The sequence below is a fragment of the Centruroides sculpturatus genome, unplaced genomic scaffold, assembly GCF_000671375.1.
Source record: "Centruroides sculpturatus isolate CEXI.00-Female unplaced genomic scaffold, Cexi_2.0 scaffold1262, whole genome shotgun sequence".
Taxonomy (NCBI): domain Eukaryota; kingdom Metazoa; phylum Arthropoda; class Arachnida; order Scorpiones; family Buthidae; genus Centruroides; species Centruroides sculpturatus.
Genome location: NW_019385498.1, coordinates 168004 through 191271, shown reverse-complemented (window position 1 = coordinate 191271; position 23268 = coordinate 168004). Strand labels below are relative to the sequence as shown.

Sequence of the window (23268 nt, the reverse complement as noted above, 5' to 3'; positions counted from 1 at the left end):
ACAGTATGTAAATTAGGTACCGTAAGTCTAATACAGCACTAATTTTATACATTTCTTGTGAAAGAAACATTTCTTATTCAACAGCCATAAAAATTATTTATATTAATGATGTCTCCAAAGGTCAAGTTATTTTTCTGCGAAAAATTCGTTATCAGAAATCGTGGCCGCCGTTTCGTGTGCTGTTCCGCAATGAAAACAAGCTTTGAGCAACGGCGTAGTCGAACGGTGCACACTCGGTAAGTAATCCTACAATTTTTTGTTTATAGCATTTTTTGGGATTATTCCCAAAAAAATATACGTATTTTGGAAATGTTGAGTCAAATTAGTCTAGGAATCAATTAATTTTATGGAAGAAAACCTTTCAAACAGCCATAGTCTGTAAAGTGCATACATGCCGGGCTGTGATTGGCAAAGACTTGTACAAAATGGATTCATAAAGAACAAAACGTATCTACCGTGTTATGGGGGGTTGACTGTATATATAATACCTAGTCACCATGGCATCTGAGAAGTGTGTGGAAGTAATGAAGCCTAAGAGGAGGGCTGTAGTATCAATAACTGAGGTAAAAAGGAACACATCATGATGCATGAAAACAGTACGTGTGGTAGATCTAGTAGCCATGTTTAAAATGTCAAAGTTGATGGTGTGCACCATTCTTAAGAACAAAGAAGCAATAAAAGCAGCAAATGTGGCTAAAGGTGTGACAATATTGACCTCAAGGTGATAGCATGTTATTGAAGAGATGGAAAAACTCCTCCTAGTGTAGCTAAATAAGCAATTGACTGGCAATATAATTAAAGGCTTTTCTTAATAAATAATTAAGAGGATTATTTGCAAGAAAGCCAAGCAAGCTGCATAGTGACCTTAAGAAACAGGACATCATTCCTCACTAAGATACAGTAAATGTAATTTTCATTTGATTATACAATACAATCAACTATGCAGTAAATATTTATTAATTAAACATTTTCGATCTTATTCCAAAAATAAAATGGCTTTACAACATTCCATTTTTGGAATAAGACAAAATTTTTAGAACATGTGTGCTAGGGTTTACATATGGAATGGAATATCATGCAATAAGTGGAAAAAAAAACAAAATATATAAAAAAATATAATATGTACAGTACATTATGATATAAACCATTTTAGAACAACAGGCAGCTTTGCTCTTTTAAAGTATAAAAGCATATACCTCCTGAAGAAGTCTATAAAGACCAAAAAAATTTGATTAATAAATATTTACTTCATAGTTAAATTAATGGTTATATGTTTGTTGTTAATGCTAGTGCAGTTATGGAAAGGAGGAAAGGATTAAATATTTTTGTGATGAATAATTTGGATACATGAAAAATGAGTGTAAATTTTCTATTTTTATAGTTGCTCTATGTCTGATACTTTCTAGCCAATAAAATTTGTAATCACTCATGATCATCTTTTATTTGTATAACAATAAAATATTACTTACTTGTTTTCCCATTGGCTCAGGATTTGTTACAGTAGTACTAAAGAAACCTTCCCATTCTAGCCGACCATACAAACCAGCCCAATGGTTATGACGATTTCCAGTATGGGGAAGACACCAGGGAATTAATGTATTGTCTTGTCGATCAAATGGATCACAAGGTTTTCCTTCAGCACAAGAACAGACACCTCTTAGAGCTCCTGAACTTGAATTACCATTTTTTATATCTTTATGAGTATATTGTCTGAAATAAAATTTAATATTAATAATTATAACAGATAAATATGGTGTTTATTTGATTATAAAACTTAAAATATAGCCAATACTAACAATTTTTTTGTAAAACTGCCATCAGATAATCTAACTGGTATATTTGGCAGATCTCGCCAATCAGAACCTGGAGATAATGGTATATATCTCATACGAGCTTCTACTAAAGGACTCATCTCTTTACAAATGTGATCTCTGAGAACAGGTTGATAATATTTTCCTCTTAACTAAAAGATTTAAAGATTAATATAAAGATTTAATATAAAAGGATATTAAATTTAAATGAAATTACTTAAAATAATTATATACCATTCTTTGGAAGTGTGAAATTGATTCTCCATTATATGGAATTTCTTCAGTTTTAGCTCCATTTCGGATTTCAGGTAAATCAGACATAGAATCTCTTACTGTGATGGTTCTATAAGGTGCAGATGATGTCCACTTAACATTTGTTATAAACTGAAAATTCCAAGTTTTTATTACTATAACTTTAAGAAAAAGTTTAAAAAAAAATAATAATTTTCAAGTTTATTCATAAATCAATAAATCTAGATATAAAGCATTTACACTTTAAGTGTTATTATAAATTATAGGTTTGTGTAAAATAATTAACCTTTTTATCATCAACAACAACAGATAATTGACATGCTCTTGGAGCAAAAACATGAGTAGGTTCAGGAAATAATGGCAACTTTTCTCCAGGAGCAGCAGCCAAAATTATAGCCCTGTAAATATTGAAAATATTTTTATCAATTATTATAGAAAAATGTTTTACAAAAATTACATAATTAAAAATGAAAAAATTATTAAAATTTATTATTTTTCTTTCCTTTTCTTAAACATTAAAATATAAAAAGTTCTGTTATGCTTCAATTTATGTGATTTTTCTATGGTAGTATTTTGCATGAGTGCAGTTAAAATGAAATTTTAAGTTATTGTCACACATGAATGATACAAATGATTCCATGGAAGTCAATACAAGAATATTTTTTCAATTTCTTTTGCTTTATTTTCATCACTATTGAAAATAAAAACTTTCATTAAACATCAAAGTTATTTCAACAAGAATAAAAGAATTTTGTGATGATGGAATCTCTAGCCTGTATTTTTTCATCAGAAAGAGTTTCTGATATAAAATAAGCTTAGTTTTGCAATACTGAATTTTATTCACGGCTATATCATATTAAATGATGTTTACGTAAACATTGATACCACGAATACTCATTTAACATTATTGTTTCTTTAATGATGACATTTAAAGACAAATACTGTCAATATAAAAACTAAATATCAGTTGTAATTTTATTATATAGTACTATATACATTTCATGATAAATCACTTATTAAAAATTTGTGTAATTTATATTGAACATATAATAGAACATCAAAACTTATAAAATTGCAGAGTAAAAATTCTCTAAAAAGCAAAATAATGTTATTACTGTATGAAAATTTTAGCACATTTCCTTCAAAAATAAAGAAAACTTTTCCTTACATCCTACCATGAATTTTAAATTTCACACCTTTACCTGAATTGATCCAATACTCTCAATTCATATAAAGGTGTAAAATTTCAAATTCACAGAAATTTGCAAATGAGGAGACAGTACTTAAAAGCAATAAATAAACAACTTTTAAATTAATATCAAAAGGTAACATAAATGATAACTGATCTGTCCACTAGTTTTGCTTGTTTAGATCTTGAGGAAATTATTATTTCACCTGCAGTGATAGTTTCAAGGACAATGGTAGGAATAAATTTTGTTGCAAAAAAGAAATTCTTATTATATCACTTTCCCCCAAATTTTAAAAGCACTTGAGTCAATAAATTTTAAATTCGTAATTTAAAATTTATTGACTAAAGTGCTTTTAAAATTTGGAGGGAAGCAATATAATGAGGGATTACTGTACTTTTGTTTGTAGAAAAGTCTATACAATTAATTAATTAAAACTTCAGAATAAAAATTATAATTAAAACACCAAATTAGTCCTAGAGAACTAATTACTGCACTTTTAACAGTAGAATTTTAGAACTCTAATGTTTTTGGCCTGGTTAATGAGTCATCTTCAGGTGTTGAAAATCAAAAGTGGAATGCTGATGTCAGTAAGAAAGATGAAGGGATAAAGTTAGACAAAGTAAGCAAGTGGAAAAATAGTAACAATTACAACAATGGCAGTTGATATGATAGAGTGAAAAGATACTGTCAGAGGGGTTCCTTGCCCTGCTGTTATGAATGCATACATCCTGGCCATAAAGGGGACTGGCATCAGTATGGCAAATGTTAGTTACACCTCTATATCCCCTCAATCAAATGCTCACTAAATACAAAGATGACATTAAAAAGAAGTTAATTATAGTTTTGTTTTCATAGGCACAAATTTCTGGCACAGAGGTAGACTGGCAGGAAACCAAAATCATATAAAGTATTCTTTCTTCACTCCTCTCTGGCCAGAATCATAGAAATATGCAAATTATATAACTAGTCCATTTTTAACACATGCATAAAATAGTAAGGACGATTCCCTTCTGCCTAGCAATATCTTCTCACTCTGTCACATCAACTGCATTAACATAACTCACTCCTCCACTTGCTTACTTTATCTGAATCTATTTCTTCATCCTTTCTTCAAACACTAGCACTCCATTTTCAACTTTTAATACCTCAGAAGGACCAATTAACAAGATTAAAAATGTTAATGCCTTCTAAAATTCCACAGTTAAAGGTGTAGTAATCAGTCCATCTTCATTATTCCTATCGTTTCAATTAATATAATTTTTATAATTATGCTGTCTTCAGAGGAATTTTTAACATTTCTTTTTGCATACTGAGGTGGATGAGTCTCAAATTAAAGGTCAAATTCATTGTAGCCTTCTTCACACTATATTATCCAATTCTGAAGGGGAAAAAATTGTGAAGACACTTTTACTCTAATTTAACATTTATTTTGAGTTTGTGAAGTTTAAACATACATAAATCTTAATTTTACTTTTAAAAAACATTGTTTTATTTAAAATTTAGAAAACTGTGGGGGAAAAAGTCATCTGTACTTTTAATATTTGCTCTTCTATCTGTTTTAAAGAAAAAATGACTAGTATAATAGTTTTGTTTATCTAGTCTTTTGTTTTTCTTTCTTTTTTCTTTAAATTATTCATCCATTAGTTTAAGTTCAAAGTTAAAAAATAAACAATTGTTTTCTATATACAAATAAAACCCATGTATTTAGTAATTATATTTAATAAAAGGATATTTAATGTTTTTACATACCTTCGACGGGTCTGTGGCACTCCGTAATTACCTGCTTGCAATACTCCAAATGTGCACTGATATCCCATTCTTATCAAACATCTCAATGTTAATTTTAATACCATACTACGTTTAAATGAAACAAAATTTCTAACATTTTCAAGAAGAAAGAACCTTGGTCGATAATAATCACAATAACTCAAGTAGGAAACAATTAAAGAATTCTAAATTAAAATAAATAAAAATTTATTCAAAACTCAACATTCAATCAATAATTACAAAAATAAACATTATTTACCTTAAACAATGAATATTGTCTAGAATTGAATCTATTCATTCCACTAAAACCTTGACATGGAGGTCCTCCACACAGTAATTCAACATCCCCCTTTTGAGGTAAAATTTGTCCTTTATCATTTGCTTTGTTACCCTATTTCATGATAAATTTTTAAATATTATATATAATTTTCTTTTAAAATGTAATGAATTAAAATAAAATTAAACATTCATATTTACATCCATCACTAAACGAAGTAATACATTACAATCTTCTGTAAAAACAGTACAGTTAGGAAAATTTAATCGAAATGCTTGTGCTGCAGCTTCTTCTTTTTCTATAGCCCATAATGTGTCACTTATTTCAGCTTTATGGAAGCCTTCAGATAAACCTAAAATTAAAATGTACATAAAAACATTAATTCTGAAAGACATAACAACTTGTTAAAAATATTTATTTACAGTTTATTGTAGTAAATAATAATGAAATGTTTTATTTTTATTATATCATCTTTAATATAATAGTTATATAGTAAAAGTAAATAAAAAAATGAAAAAATAATGTAGGATATTATATTATTAGTTCTATATTTCTGTACAAATGTCTGTTATAAAAAAGAAACAGGTGTATGTATTGGCTCTGTTTAAAGAAGCCAGAAGAGAAATTGTTATTTGGTATTGTTTTTCAAATAACATATATATATATATATATATATATATAAGTCTAAATATTACAAGGGCAGTTTTTTCCAAGCTCTAATGGGTCCATAAAACAAAGACAAGTGTAAATAACAAAATGAATTTATTATCAAAAGTTAGGTACAAACACGGTGACTTTTTGACATAATCACTGTGAAGATTGAGGAATTTGTCATATATGTGGACAAGTTTTTCCATCCCCTCGTCATAGAATGTTGCCGCCAGTGAATTGAGATGGCCTTAACAACATTGTTTTGAAGATCATCATTAGTCTCAAACCTCTGCCCTGCTAGCCACATTTCCAGTTCAGAAAATAGGTGAAAGTCTTCACACATTAAAAAGTTCCAAGCTGGGTGGAAGTCTGAAAGGTGGAAATCTTCACCACCTTTAAACACTTCCAAACCTTTAAGCACCAATTTAGCATCGAGTGACTTCCACCTCTTTCCTGAACAGAAGAGGTGGCTAGGAGGGCAGAGGTTCAAGACTAATGACGATCTTCAAAACAATAGTAGTGCCCATCTCAAGTCATTGGCAGCAACATTCTATAACAAGGCGATTGCAAACCTCATCCACAGATATGACAAATGCCTCAATCTTCATGGTGATTATTTCAAAAAGTAACCATGCTTGTACATAACTTTTGGTAATAAATTCACTCTGTTATTTACACTTGTCTTTTTTTTTTTATGAACCATCGGAGGTTGAAAAAAAAAAACAGCCTACATATTTCTGTATTAAACTTTTTTGAGTTTTTCTACTCCATCTTCAGATTCAAATATAAAAATTTAAAAATAACAAGTAAGAAATTTTTGAATCTAAGAACAAGTTTTAAAAATATGTAATGAAATTATTTCATTATGTATCTCATAATTTCAACTCAACAATGATTTTAATCTTACCAGTTTCTTATAGTTTTAAAGTTTTTAAAAGAATTTGGAATTTATAAAAACATAACTTATAATAAAGTTCTACTCAAATTCTTTATAATATTTAAACTTTGACATTAAAAACCATATACTGTGTTTGTTAAATTATTACTGTTGTTTAATCACATACTAATTTTAATAAAATTAATATAGAAGAGTCCTGATTAACCATAGCTCCCTTATTTGAGGTTTGGCAGTATCCATGGTAAATTATGGGATTATAGTCTTTTATCAACAAAGACAAGAAAACATGGTGCAGAACAGTTCACTTTATGAATCTTGACTAAGCTATGCAGTATTCAAAATGTACTGTTGAAGTTTTTAAAACCAGTTTACTCTGATGACCTTTCAGACAATATAAATTTTTAAAAAATTAGAAAAATTTTAATTATAGTCATATGTTTACAATTGCTTTTATAAATACAACTGTAAATAAAAAGTGTTTTTATTGCATAATTTAAAAGTCATTATGTTCAGTAAATACATCTGATCAAAAAATAGAGAATATCATACACATTAATGCATTCAAGTCCAGTTTATTTAATAATTTACCAAACACTTTTTCATCTTATATTTTCCACGATTTTGATTATCTGAGGTATCATTGGTCCACATTACCTTAGATAATCAAGACTCTACTATATTTAAGCAAATAAATATGAACAAACAGAAAAATTTTATATTTACAAAATAGTTTGTATTTTTTTTTATTTTTATATTTTTAACAGGTGATTGAAATATCAATAAGCAATCAGAATTTTTATTCAGTATGAAAATTCAGAAGTTTAAAAAATTAAATTGGTAAAGATTTATATTGTATATTTTTAAAAAGATTTAAAACCTGACCTCCACAACCAGCAAATACATCTAATGTTCTTAGTTTTGAAGAAACAGTAGAAAAATATTCCATTTTGATATCAGCTGAGTTGTCTGTTTTGTTTTGAGATTTCCCTTTACCTTTACCTTTCCCCTAAAATAACAAAAATATTTAAATAGTAAGATAGGATAAAATATTATTCACAAATCTTTTAATACATAAAACAACTACTTACTTAAAAATAAAGGAAAAATAAATATTTTTATTTCAAATTCACTAAAATTAAATTTTACATTACATGAAGTAATCTAATAGTTCATAAAATACTATAAATAAATACTCTAAAATAGATTAATCAGATATTACACAGAAAACAAGCACTTATTGTATTAATAAAAATTCCTCATATTTACATTAAGATTAAACTTAATACTTCATAATATATAACTGATTTAATGCTATAGATTTAGATTTAATAGTTTTAAGATGCAAAAAATTTAATCAATGAAAATTATATGAAAGTATAATGGTGTCATAAGTTTGCAAAATTTATTTCATAATTAAAATAATTTGATATTTGAATAAACTATGTTTGCTTATTTAATGAATGATATACTGTATTTTCTTTTTAAATTTTTAATGCGAGTTCATATTATCAAGTTATTGATTAACATTTATGTAAAAGATCAGTATCACGTTTAATTATGTGAACAATTTTAGAAGATTTTTGTTCACAAAAAATCTACTAAAATTGTTGACTTAAACATGATTATAATTGTAACAATAAATATAAAACAATAATTATAATAAGACAGACATCTTCATAGTTTGTCTTACTATAATTATTTATTTTTGTTATAAAAGAAAAGAAAAAGAAACTTATTCAATTATTCTGTGAATAAATTCAAATAAATTTTGTATTTACTTTTCCTTTGTTTCCAATTGCTTGTGCTTTCGCAGGTGGATCATCAAAAGTTCTAGCATTTTTGTCATAAGCCTATTAAATATTAAATACTAATATTAATATATCGTTAATTAATATTTATATTACAACAGACCAATAACTAAATAAAACAGTTTTTGAAGAATATTAAATTTTTGCTGTATTACAAGAAAACCAACCTCGTTAAAGTAAAATCTATTTGGTCCTTTCGATGTATATTCTTCAACTGATTCTTGAAGATTTCCACTATATACAACATAACATTTACCTTGGATAAGAGAAAAATCCACAACTACCTCTGTTTAAAAATAACATTTGTTAATTTTTAATCTGCATTAATACTATTCATATAACATCTACAATAAAAAATATATAACAAAATATAGTAAATTGGTAATTTAAAATAGTCACAAAATATATTTATTGGGAAAAGCTTTTCTTTTTTCTTTTTTTTTTGACTTTTAAAGAAATTTTTATACTTTAAAACTAAAGTGATTGAAGCAATATATAAAATTATATAAAGTATACAAATTAACAATATTTTTCTTATTGAAAGTTCTTTGATTCACAAAGCAGAAAAATTTTGTTATGCTTCATAAAAAAAATTTTATTTCAATGATTCAGTTGAGTGAATAAATTAGCTCTTTTTGATTCTAGAAAATATTAGACATTTTAATAATTGGTTAAAGCCACACAAAATAATTGAGTATGCTATTATAGTTAGTGTAAAAATTCATTTTGTAAGAGTGCTTTCAATAAATTTNCATTTTTTTACTACTGTACAAATCAACACGAGGAAAATAACAACTAAGTTTAAAAAAATTTGAAAAGTCCACAGAAACATGATTAACGTTCGTTTTGCCCAGCACTTTCCAAAGTGGTACGAAATAATTCTCTATCTGCGTGTATATTACTATAAAAACAATAGGCATCAACAAATAGCAATAAGGATCAGAGTTTTATGGCACGTGATCTATAGTCTGCCAATTGTAGAAGTTAAATTTCATAATTATAGCTACTATTATTTTTCTCGGTTTTTGATGATTTTTTAGATTTTAAAAATAATTACCTTCTTCATTGTAATATAAGAGATTTAAATTTAAATGATAATTTGCTTTTCTCTGTTTGTAGGTGTTNTGTTTCTCCATTTTTTTACTACTGTACAAATCAACACGAGGAAAATAACAACTAAGTTTAGAAAAATTTGAAAAGTCCACAGAAACATGATTAACGTTCGTTTTGCCCAACACTTTCCAAAGTGGTACGTAATAATTCTCTATCTGCGTGTATATTACTATAAAAACAATAGGCATCAACAAATAGCAATAAGAATCAGAGTTTTATGGCACGTGGTCTATAGTCTGCCAATTGTAGAAGTTATATTTCATAATTACAGCTATTATTATTTTTCTTGCTTTTCGATGATTTTTTAGATTTAAAAAATAATTACCTTTTTCACTGTAATATAAGAAATTTAAATCTAAATGATAATTTGCTTTCCTCTGTCTGTAGGTGTNAATGTATTATTCATTTAGTTATAAAAAGCACTTTAATCTTTTTTATTTTAAAACATTTGCTCCCTAAACAGATTATAAGAATAAATTTTAACTATAATTTTAGTAGCCAATCAAATAGATAAAATATTCCTGAACAAACTTAAATTAAACCAATAAAAGTCAAGTACTTCTAATATAGCTTGACTATTAGGAATGATGGAGATAAGTTCTGTTGAAATAATATTTAGTAAGTATGGTGCAAATACATTAAAATATAATAAATGCTTTCTTTTAAAATAAATTAATATAAAACTGACTTATTTTATTCTTTAAATTAAAAAAAAATTACCTTCTTCACTGTAATATAAGAGATTTAAATCTAAATGATAATTTGCTTTCCTCTGTCTATGGGTGTTTTCTGGTCTAGACGTAAGAAATCATTAATGAAAAAATGAATAACTTTAAAAGTAAGAAGTTATGCTATCAAATAAAAAAATAATAATTTAATGATATAATTCCATATTTTTTCAAGTCTAATTTCTAAAATAATTCAATGCTTGATGTTTCAATTTACTATAATACTAATATAATCATGGGATATTCAGATAAATAATAATATTTTAAACAAAAAGAATGCTGGACAAAGTTTATGAAAATCTAGTGAGTTATAGATTACAATTTCAGTTATGCCATTTACATATATATTAAACTAATCAATATGGAACTTTTACAGTCAATAAGAAAATATATACATTTATTAAGTTATACCATTTTAAAAATAAATTTTGATATTCATAATTAATTTATATTATTATAGTATTATCTAAATTTGATCATTTTTAGCATTAAACACTATATTAAATATTAATTATTTTAAGACCATTAATGAGATAAAAAATGTATTACCTGTAAAATTTATTCACTTTAAATTTAATGTCAAATTTATCTGCTAACTTTCCTTTGCACAATTTATAAATGTTTACAATTCGTCCAATGCGAAATGGTTCTGGAGCATCCAGATTAGATCCTTTTATGTATTCTGATTTTCGATAAAATTCTGGATATAAATCTTCATCAATCTAATTAATTAAATATTCCATTATAATCATTTTCAAAATTGTTATAATTAATACTTTCAATTAGTCTTCCTCAAATTGGCCTATTTTTTTTCTCAATTTTAACATCTGAAAACCAATATCATAATTTGTAACACAAGTTTTTTTTGTAGAAAAACATTTGTTTTCAATACATATTCAATTTTATCTTCTTCAGAAGAAAGATGAATGTAAAATGACATTTTATTGAATAAATATACTAAATAATTACGTACATAAAAATTTTATTTACAGTACATTTAGAATTTTATTTTATTTTATATCTAATTTTTAATTTAAAAATATGATATCGTCCTAGAAATAAATGAATAAAGTAAAAGATTCCTTATAGATTGATATCAAATACAGTAGAGCATCGATTATCCGACCCAATTGGGGACGGGTTGGTTGGATAATTGAAAAGTCGGATAACCGAAAAGTATGAAAAAATCCATTATTAGTGTAGTATATTATTATATCCCATGTAATTAGTATATTAGTATATCGCTATTAACCTACTTCATGTTGAATTTTCCTCCATGTTAAGCCTATCAAATTTTTTTTTAATAATAATAATTGTCGCTATTACACCGTTAAAAATTAGAAAATTAAGCCTCGTTTAAATACTGGCTCCCTTTCATGGTCGATCCAGTGTTGCCAGCTAAAACACGTAAAAATAATATTAAAGTAGCCAAGACATAGCCAAATATTGTAGCGCCACATCACTAGCGGACATTTGAATTTGCCGACTAAAACGCGGTCGGTTAACTGAGGTGACAGTTAATCGGGAGTCGGATAATCAATGCTCTACTGCAACGGTGGGTAACCCCCGGCCCGCGGGCCATCTACGACCCGCGAAAAGTTTCTATCCGGCCCGCGAGATGTTTAGAAGAAATTATAAATAAATATTTTTCGATGTAATTCGTCTAGTTTAAATTGAATATTATTTTCTGAAGTGTTGTAACAGCAATGACAGGAAAAAATAAGGGAGTCATTTCCTTATTCAAACAAAAAATGGGAAAACAGAATTTTTCTAAATTATTTATATCTCATCGCGTCATCCATCAAGAAAATCTATGTGCAAAAGCTATGCAATTAGAAAATATAATGTTTGTCGTATCCAACTACATAGTGCTGTTTTTATTGTGTTTAAAGTCATCTAGATTTTACAAATAGGTGAGCCGTTCACAGCCCGGCACACGCATTTGTAAAATCTAAGTGACTCATACAACATGGAATTCATATAAAACGGAATAATCAACAGTGTTATAGGGGGTCGACTGTAGTAATTAATTTCTTTTTATTTATTTATTTCATATTTTCAGACTAAAAATTTACAGGTCACAAGGTGTCAATTAACTACTATGGCCCGCGGAAAAAACGTAAAATTTATTCTGGCCCATGTTATAAAAAAGGTTGCCCACCCTTGCTCTACTGTATGTTATTCTTATAGGCCAATTTTATATACTTACAAGACAACAGGCTTACAAAATTGATATAATTTGAAAAAAAAATTAGCATAATTTAAGCTGCATTAAATCTGTTTCAATTAGATATGAATTTTTTTTTTTAGTATATTGATACATTTATATTCAAAAAATTGCTTTAATTAAAGTAAATTTATGATAAAAGTCTACTTACAGAATCTTTTTTATTCTGTTGTTTTTTAGGAGAAGTTATAGTCATTTTGGAAAAACTAAATGCTTCTGGTGAAAGATACACACAATCACCAATGAAATATTCTTGGCCATTCCATTTTGCTGATTGATAATAAGCTTTTTCATCAGTTTTTTCTATTAATTCACCCACTTGCTGGATATTTATCTACTCAAAACAAAACATAATCATATAAATTTTATAAACAAGGCAATGTATGTAAGAAGGTAAAAAAAAGTTATTAAGACACAAAGGAAATTATTGATAAAAGTTTCTTTGAGGTCTTAAATGTCATAACATTAAATTAATTTTTTAATCTAAATATTCATAAATATAATTTAATAGAAGAATTCATAAGAAAATAAAAATAAAATTTTAAAATTAATAATTAAAAAAGAAATAAAAAGTTTATATGTATATTTGAGAGGAGGCTGTACTAAAACCAAATATTAGTTATTTAGAAATATGGTGGAAACTGAATTCATAATTTTCTTCAAGAAACCTAAAAACCTGAATTTGGGAAGGTGACAGATGCCTGTATTATCTGTTTATATCTGCTCAATCAAAAAACATACACCAATGTTTTTTTTCCCATTGTCAAGTTCAATCTGCATTACTTCTTTTTAAAAAGTTATAAATCATCATTTGTTTAGTAGTGCTTTTACTTTTCAAACTAAACAAATAAACTTTTAATGTTTGCTTTGCTTAATCTCTTTTGATAATGTTGTGAGCATACAAAAAACTCTCATAAGGCTCAAATGCATAAAATGCTTTGGTAAAACTTTATATTAGTTGAAGCTCAGCTTCATCATCATCATCATCATCATCATCATAACCATCTGATAGACACCGTCTTACACACTATCATACCTAACAGTCATGATGGTGTGTAAGATTACACAGTCTAAACTATAATTGCTACACAAGGCTCCAAAAATATTAACTGCTGTTATTACTACTTATATATACTAATATTTGTGTATGTGATGTTGCCTTTTCTTTAAAACAATCAGTCTGGGATTAACATTTTTCAAAACTGAAACTTTTGACTAATAAATTCATTGTTTAAATATGATTTTTTCAGAGATTATAAAAACTGAACATTTCTGAAAAATCATTATGCTGAGAATGATGGATCAAGGTTTCACTGTAATACATAAACTTTCTAGTCCATCTTTTATGATAATCCTCAATATCAATCAGCCACAGTTACTAGTGAACATATAATTAATTACACTACACAACATGATTTTTACCTCTGGGGAAATAAACATGGCTTCTTATTAATTTTGATGCATACATTTAAAAAATCAGCAAGAAAATGTCACATCATGTCGCCATTTTCAGATATTAAAATCCTTACTATATCAGGTATCTGTGCATTTACCAACATGAGATGCATGATGTAACACCACCAATATCAGAAATACCAATGAAGCACTTTCAGTGAAGTAAAACAAGCAGTTGAAATTTGAAACTGATACTCTGCATTCCAAAACTAGATCTGAACTTCACTGTTAAATTTGGGAAAAATTTGTTGAAATCCTTGTGACAGATGACATTTGAATAAATTTTATTCACACTTGATAAATTAAATTTATCTTCAGAATTTAGTAAGAATCTACAGCAACCATAATTGGATAAACTACAGTAATTTTTGCTAATTGAAATGCCAGGTGTAGTTAGTTTAGTTGGCTAAAGTAAGAATCACTGATTTGTTAACAACAAAAAATACTAGTAATACATTTTTTATTTTGTTAATTTTACTGATTGTTATAAAGCTTAGGTGTATATATATATATATATTAATATTAATATTAATATGAGTAAAAATCAAATTCAGCTTGTAGAACAGTTGCTTATAGTGCAAGGCTTTTGATATCATGCAGGATTAAAACATGGTCCAGATTTCATGTAAAAATGTGGATTTCCATTCTGATATATCTACCAATGTTCAAAATGGCATAAATAACAAAACAAAATCCTGTAAAAATGATTTTTACAGGTACATGTGCTATATTCAAATGCTAATCTATATATGTATCATTATACAAAGATTTGTCTATCTCTTTTGATCCTTGCATGATAGAAAAATTTGATGACGATTTTTGAAATCAGGAAGATTTTTTTATGGAAATCACAATTTTAATGCTGGAAGTGTAAAAAGAAATTTTTTGTTGGGTAGTGTTACCATTAAAATATAGAAAACAAAAGTTGCATAATATAATTTAAAGATAACATATATTATCTTTAAATTATATAAAAAATTAAAAGATAACATATATTATAATTATCAGAAATTAATAAAATATCTCAAATTACTTTTGCAAGAATGCCTAATATTTATATGCAAAAAAAAAATTTACTAGATTAAGCACTTAAAAAATTTAATGATACTAAATGAGTAATTTCAATTTTAATAAATTATCAACTTTATTATTCTTTCTTGCAAAGTATTTATTTATATTATAATTCATTATCTAAATCAGTTTTCATAAGATTAAAAAATTTCCAAAATAACAACTAAATCAGTATACTGATTAAAGTGCTTTATTCCACTTATGAGTTGAAATCCAGCTTTATACAAGTGTAATATATTGTACATAAATGTCATATACCAGTGATGGCAAACCTTTTTGAGCTTGTGTGCCATATAGTAAGAATACTTAGCTTTAAAGATGTATATGTGTGCCAAAGTTTTAGACTTCAAATAATGATATTTAAAGAAATTAAATGAATATGCTTTAATTAGAATAAATGTAAAAAAACTGGTTGAAAAATGATAAACAGAAATTGTATAATATGTTACATGGTAGATGATTTTTTGTTATGTGCCACTTTCGGCATGAGTGCCATATGTTTGCCACACCTGTCATATACCTTTAATTAATCATCAATAAACTGATTAACAAATTAAACCTATTTCATAACATAATATATGTTGTATATTATTATTAATTTTTTAAAATTTTCTATCATAAAATAAAGTAATTATTGCATTAAGAAAGATATACCTCATGCCATTCTTGTAATTTATTGCAGCTAATGCATGATTGAATAACATCATCATTCTTATACACTTCAAGATCAGGAGGATCAATAAATCTACTTGTCTGTGAATCATACCTAAAAAAGTTATTAACTTTTATTAAAATTATTCATGATAAATTACTACAAAGTTATAAAAAATTTTCAAAATTTTATACCATTTTTGATAAAAGAATGTTTTCTCATCTTCACTATTACATAAATCAGTATTTATTTCTTCATTTCCACCATTTAAAAACCAGTTTTTATCAGGCATTTTATAAATTACCTAAATGTAATAATAATTTTTCTCTGCATTAAAATCAGAATAATGAATATTTATTGCAAACTATCTTAAGATTAATAACTATAACTAAAAATATAATGTTTTAACACATGCATTTATGTATTTGTTAAACATGTCTAAGAAGCCAACAAGTTGATTATAACTGGCCAGTCCATTGAGGAGTTATTTTCAATCAAAATCAAAATATTGAAACCTTGTTCACATACCTTGTAATTAAAAATACTAATTAAGCCAGTGCATGATTCTCTACACTAGATGTTTCCATCTACAGCATATAGGCCAATTATGATTCCTGAAGGATATTTATCCAGTCTTCATAGCTTGTTTTCATCGACATATTTTATCATTATTTGAACAAGTTCAAACACAAAATTTTGAAAAGTCAGCTATAATTGATAGACTGTGATGCAAATGATTTTTATAAAAAGCTATTTAAAGAAGGGATTTTGTTAAATTTTTACAAATCAATGGAAGAAAAGAATTTTTTTTAAAGTATTAAAAAGTCTGCACAGAGAATACTTTCTATTTTTACTTCTATATACCTTTGTGAACAAACCTTTTTATAACTGAAATATATAAAATCAAAATATCAAACATCACTCTTCAATGACTATCTAAAAGAAACTTTTATATTGGGTTCCACAAAATTTATCCCCTAGGTTAGGTTAGGTCAGGTCAAGTTATTTTTGATGACATTCTTTCAAAAAAGCAGTTGCAAATTTCACATTGATTTATATCTATTATTCAGAAATAAAAAATCTTAATCTTTAAGTATATCTTTCATATCTGGAATCCCAGACTTATCATTTATAGCTCACATAATCCTTCTCAAAGAAAGGTTGGAGACCCTGCTCTACAATTATACTCCAGTTACCTGTTGAGCTTCTTTGAAATGTAACACCATGTTCTTTCCTCTACATTCTACCAATGGTGATAGTGCAAATGGTACAGTTTACCATTTTTCAACTAATAGTATCCATTTTGCATATCTGAACACAACAGTGCAAGTAATATATGCTCATAACAGTAAAATATCAAAAGAATTGTTTCTTATAAAATTGTCTCATTTAAACTAAAAAAATAAAATAGAACTAATAGAATTTTAAAAATTAATTAGTAACTAATAATTACTAGAAAAAAGTAATTACTAAAAGGACTAATTTTCATCATAGACATGATAATTTCATAATGAAGATAATTGCCAATGGATTTCAAATAGTCAATCTTTTACATGGAAAAAAAATTAATGCCTAGAATCTAATAAAAATTAAATGTAAAATAACAGGCATTACATACATGTAAATTACACAAAAAAAATAATTTGTGTAATTAAAAACAATAGTGAATTAACAAAAACACAGAACACTTGTTGCATCATAACACAGTTAATGAAACAATTTAAGCAATTACAGCTTTAAATGCATTTGAATAACATCTGATTAAAGCATAATTTCTTTTTAACATTTATAATAGATATTCCTATTCAGTAAAGTTAATACCTTGCATTTGCTCACTACTGAAGATAAATGAGAATCATCACATTCACATATAACAAATACTTCCAAGGGATCGGAAGTTTCACCCAAAACTGTATCTGAGCCTCGGCTAAATAAACAATAGACAAATTAACATAACCATTTAATCATTGTCAATAAAATAAAGATAATTCTTACCAAAACCAATGAGCATGAAACATCATATCACCATTTCCATTTTCCCACATATATACAACACGAGCAACATATAATGGAATTGTTGGATCTACAGGTGCAACAAGTACACAATCACCACAATTAACCTAAAATTTTAATTTATTAATAAAATTATTTCTTTATTAACATAATTTCAATAAAATAAAGAAAAATCAATACAATAAACAACATACAATTTCGTCATTAATTTTAACAGATGAATAAAATTTTTTAGTTTGTTTTATTTTTATTGGTTTTCCAATCCAAGCAAGGGCAGTCTATCAAAATAAACAAATAAAATTTAATAAAATTTTTGAAATGAATAAAAACATACTTTTTAATGTAACTTAAAAGTACTTTATCAGTAAAAGATTCTTCATTTTTAAATTAAAGCTTAAGTCAATTATTAAGAATTGAAGTTACTTAATTTTAACACTTATTCATGTTTTTAATTATACAAGGTGGTAATGTTAACACTAGAAATTGATTGTACACCCTCTTCATTTAGGAGAAGATGTGCAATCACTCCAGCAGTAAAAGTAAAGTCATATTTCTGAGAATTTCAGAAATGGGTTGTGACTTGCACATGAAGAAGTATGTAAACAACCTGCCAGTAGAACTCTGAAAAGGCAGAGGAGCATATGTCCAGGGAGCCAAGATAATGGGGTGCCAAAATTCCAAAATTGTTACATGGATAAACTAATAAATTCTTAAAATAACTCTACATACAAGTATATTTTGAAATATGATATGCATTATATTAATAAAAAGTGTTTTCTTTAAATGATTTTTAAATCTAAAAAACTAATAAAAGACTTATTCAAAAGGTGCCATATTTAAGTTTGTCCCTGGTGCCAATTGCTCTAACCATAGCCCTGCCTACCACTACAAATCTGGCATAACAAATTATTTTCATATTAGTGTTAACATTTTTTTGAAGAAACCTGTATAATAATAATAATAACATTAAAATCATTGTTAAACAATGGATTACATACCTTTTGCTTTTTATACTGTTTCTTTTTATGGGTCAGACAGGTTAACTCAGCTTTCTATAAGAAATAATGATTTATCACCACTTGATATTACAACTTATTATTTAATTTATTGCAACTAGCTTTAATATTACAACCTAAATAATCATTTAAAACATATAACAAAAATGGAAAAAAATAAAAAGTAAATTGAAAATTAGTATATTGCTATTAAAAAAAAGAAACAGATTATTGTTTTATTGTCTAGAAAAGGCAAGTGAAATGTATTAATTGGTACAAGTGAATCCACTTTTGATGAAAAAATTTTAATTTATATTTTGATTAGCAAATAATATCAAATACAGTGGTACTTCGGTATATGTCTGCTTTAGAATACGTCCTGTTTGGACAAAACAAATTTTGCTTGGTATACACCTTTTGTTTGGTATACAACTTAATTCAATTATACAAGCCATCTATAAACAAGTAGCACTATCGGTGTACTAGACCAGACTAGACGTTTGAGGTGCCACGGTTTATAACTTTGTTAAATTTCTCCTGGTTTTAAATTTTAAGTAAAATGTTATTATTTTTATTAATCATGAATTGCAAAAAGGCAAATGAAAAGCAACACAAAACTAAAAAAAAAAAAAAAAAAATGACTAGAATCACAATGGACCTGAAAAAAGAGATTGTTGAGAAATATGAAGGTGGTATGCATGTTCGAGATTTAACTGTTGCATACTGTATTCCGAGAACGACAATATTGACAATTGTGAAAAATAAAGACATTATTAAATCTGCTAATGTTGCAAAAGGAGTTAAATCAATTTCTAAACAGAGATTAAAGAGATTAGATCATGTTGAGAAATTGCTTTTGCTTTGGATAACTGAAAAACAGTGTGCTGGCGACATCGTATCAGAAGCAATTATTTGTGAGAAAGCTAAAAAGACACATGCTGATCTCATGAAAAATCAAGCAAGAACTAGCCAGGAAAATGAGGTGTTTAAAGCCAGCCACTTTTTTTTTACATGAAAATGGATTAATCATTTTTACATTACTTCTTATGGGAAAGGTTGGTTTGGTATACGTCCTATTTGATATAAGTCCAAACATCAGGAATGAATTAAGGTCGTATACCGAGGTTCCACTGTATTTTAATAGTAGTATTTAGAATTTAGAAATTGTTCCATAATAACAGAATACTTTTAAACGGTAAAATGCTAGATATATTTTTTATTTGTAATTTTAATGCTTTCATATTTACAGAATTATTTGATTTTTAGTAGAATTAATGTTGTCATAAAGTAATTCAACTGTCTAATAATTCTCTAAAAAATGAAAACAAAGTTATTAGACAGTTGAATAAGGCAAAAATATAGAATTGGAAATTTTTAAATATGATGATGCAATGAGAAGTATATTAATAGAATGCCCAAGAACTAATTGGATGATCTGAGTTGTTTATTAATACCATAGCCTTTCATATCTGGAATCCCAGACTTATCATTTATAGCTCACATAATCCTTCTCAAAGAAAGGTTGGAGACCCTGCTCTACAATTATACTCCAGTTACCTGTTGAGCTTCTTTGAAATGTAACACCATGTTCTTTCCTCTACATTCTACCAATGGTGATAGTGCAAATGGTACAGTTTACCATTTTTCAACTAATAGTATCCATTTTGCATATCTGAACACAACAGTGCAAGTAATATATGCTCATAACAGTAAAATATCAAAAGAATTGTTTCTTATAAAATTGTCTCATTTAAACTAAAAAAATAAAATAGAACTAATAGAATTTTAAAAATTAATTAGTAACTAATAATTACTAGAAAAAAGTAATTACTAAAAGGACTAATTTTCATCATAGACATGATAATTTCATAATGAAGATAATTGCCAATGGATTTCAAATAGTCAATCTTTTACATGGAAAAAAAATTAATGCCTAGAATCTAATAAAAATTAAATGTAAAATAACAGGCATTACATACATGTAAATTACACAAAAAAAATAATTTGTGTAATTAAAAACAATAGTGAATTAACAAAAACACAGAACACTTGTTGCATCATAACACAGTTAATGAAACAATTTAAGCAATTACAGCTTTAAATGCATTTGAATAACATCTGATTAAAGCATAATTTCTTTTTAACATTTATAATAGATATTCCTATTCAGTAAAGTTAATACCTTGCATTTGCTCACTACTGAAGATAAATGAGAATCATCACATTCACATATAACAAATACTTCCAAGGGATCGGAAGTTTCACCCAAAACTGTATCTGAGCCTCGGCTAAATAAACAATAGACAAATTAACATAACCATTTAATCATTGTCAATAAAATAAAGATAATTCTTACCAAAACCAATGAGCATGAAACATCATATCACCATTTCCATTTTCCCACATATATACAACACGAGCAACATATAATGGAATTGTTGGATCTACAGGTGCAACAAGTACACAATCACCACAATTAACCTAAAATTTTAATTTATTAATAAAATTATTTCTTTATTAACATAATTTCAATAAAATAAAGAAAAATCAATACAATAAACAACATACAATTTCGTCATTAATTTTAACAGATGAATAAAATTTTTTAGTTTGTTTTATTTTTATTGGTTTTCCAATCCAAGCAAGGGCAGTCTATCAAAATAAACAAATAAAATTTAATAAAATTTTTGAAATGAATAAAAACATACTTTTTAATGTAACTTAAAAGTACTTTATCAGTAAAAGATTCTTCATTTTTAAATTAAAGCTTAAGTCAATTATTAAGAATTGAAGTTACTTAATTTTAACACTTATTCATGTTTTTAATTATACAAGGTGGTAATGTTAACACTAGAAATTGATTGTACACCCTCTTCATTTAGGAGAAGATGTGCAATCACTCCAGCAGTAAAAGTAAAGTCATATTTCTGAGAATTTCAGAAATGGGTTGTGACTTGCACATGAAGAAGTATGTAAACAACCTGCCAGTAGAACTCTGAAAAGGCAGAGGAGCATATGTCCAGGGAGCCAAGATAATGGGGTGCCAAAATTCCAAAATTGTTACATGGATAAACTAATAAATTCTTAAAATAACTCTACATACAAGTATATTTTGAAATATGATATGCATTATATTAATAAAAAGTGTTTTCTTTAAATGATTTTTAAATCTAAAAAACTAATAAAAGACTTATTCAAAAGGTGCCATATTTAAGTTTGTCCCTGGTGCCAATTGCTCTAACCATAGCCCTGCCTACCACTACAAATCTGGCATAACAAATTATTTTCATATTAGTGTTAACATTTTTTTGAAGAAACCTGTATAATAATAATAATAACATTAAAATCATTGTTAAACAATGGATTACATACCTTTTGCTTTTTATACTGTTTCTTTTTATGGGTCAGACAGGTTAACTCAGCTTTCTATAAGAAATAATGATTTATCACCACTTGATATTACAACTTATTATTTAATTTATTGCAACTAGCTTTAATATTACAACCTAAATAATCATTTAAAACATATAACAAAAATGGAAAAAAATAAAAAGTAAATTGAAAATTAGTATATTGCTATTAAAAAAAAGAAACAGATTATTGTTTTATTGTCTAGAAAAGGCAAGTGAAATGTATTAATTGGTACAAGTGAATCCACTTTTGATGAAAAAATTTTAATTTATATTTTGATTAGCAAATAATATCAAATACAGTGGTACTTCGGTATATGTCTGCTTTAGAATACGTCCTGTTTGGACAAAACAAATTTTGCTTGGTATACACCTTTTGTTTGGTATACAACTTAATTCAATTATACAAGCCATCTATAAACAAGTAGCACTATCGGTGTACTAGACCAGACTAGACGTTTGAGGTGCCACGGTTTATAACTTTGTTAAATTTCTCCTGGTTTTAAATTTTAAGTAAAATGTTATTATTTTTATTAATCATGAATTGCAAAAAGGCAAATGAAAAGCAACACAAAACTAAAAAAAAAAAAAAAAAAATTTTAATGTAAAGCTAACGTTTTCAGCCAAATCAGTTGGCCATCGTCAGGCTAAGAACATTCGAATATAAATAAAATAGAACAAAAATTTAAATACAAATAAAATAAAATAACGAGCGAAATATATATATAAATGTATACAGACTAATAAAATAAATAAAAATTATTGTTACAAATAACAAAAAATGTATACGAAAAAATAAGCATAGGTTAACTAAATATTAAAACGTTATATAGAAATTCAGTGAAATGCACTTTATGCGAAAAAATATTAAAATCGCCGCAATAAATTAAGATTTGTCCAATCGTTTGATAAAGTATTTCCAGGCCGAAGGCAACCCTTCAGAATCTCTA

The 23268-nt window shown here is 26.6% G+C and overlaps 1 protein-coding gene across 1 annotated transcript in view; it reads right to left on the bottom strand.

Moving 5' to 3' along the window:
* Nucleotides 1-23268, bottom strand: part of LOC111639549 (DNA (cytosine-5)-methyltransferase 1-like) — an 83646-nt gene that overhangs the window by 9231 nt on the left and 51147 nt on the right. Inside the window, exons 15-37 of the mRNA XM_023385436.1 lie at nt 22281-22334; nt 21477-21560; nt 21265-21389; nt 21091-21196; nt 18912-18965; nt 18108-18191; nt 17896-18020; nt 17722-17827; nt 16095-16204; nt 15903-16014; nt 12874-13056; nt 11045-11217; nt 10488-10561; nt 8822-8940; nt 8625-8696; nt 7729-7852; nt 5498-5649; nt 5280-5411; nt 5003-5205; nt 2350-2461; nt 2046-2195; nt 1797-1963; nt 1470-1710 (exon numbers count right to left, since the gene is read on the bottom strand). Of these exons, the coding sequence (XP_023241204.1) occupies nt 1470-1710; nt 1797-1963; nt 2046-2195; nt 2350-2461; nt 5003-5205; nt 5280-5411; nt 5498-5649; nt 7729-7852; nt 8625-8696; nt 8822-8940; nt 10488-10561; nt 11045-11217; nt 12874-13056; nt 15903-16014; nt 16095-16204; nt 17722-17827; nt 17896-18020; nt 18108-18191; nt 18912-18965; nt 21091-21196; nt 21265-21389; nt 21477-21560; nt 22281-22334 (2862 nt within the window). The remainder of the gene's footprint in view (nt 1-1469; nt 1711-1796; nt 1964-2045; nt 2196-2349; nt 2462-5002; nt 5206-5279; nt 5412-5497; nt 5650-7728; nt 7853-8624; nt 8697-8821; nt 8941-10487; nt 10562-11044; nt 11218-12873; nt 13057-15902; nt 16015-16094; nt 16205-17721; nt 17828-17895; nt 18021-18107; nt 18192-18911; nt 18966-21090; nt 21197-21264; nt 21390-21476; nt 21561-22280; nt 22335-23268) is intronic.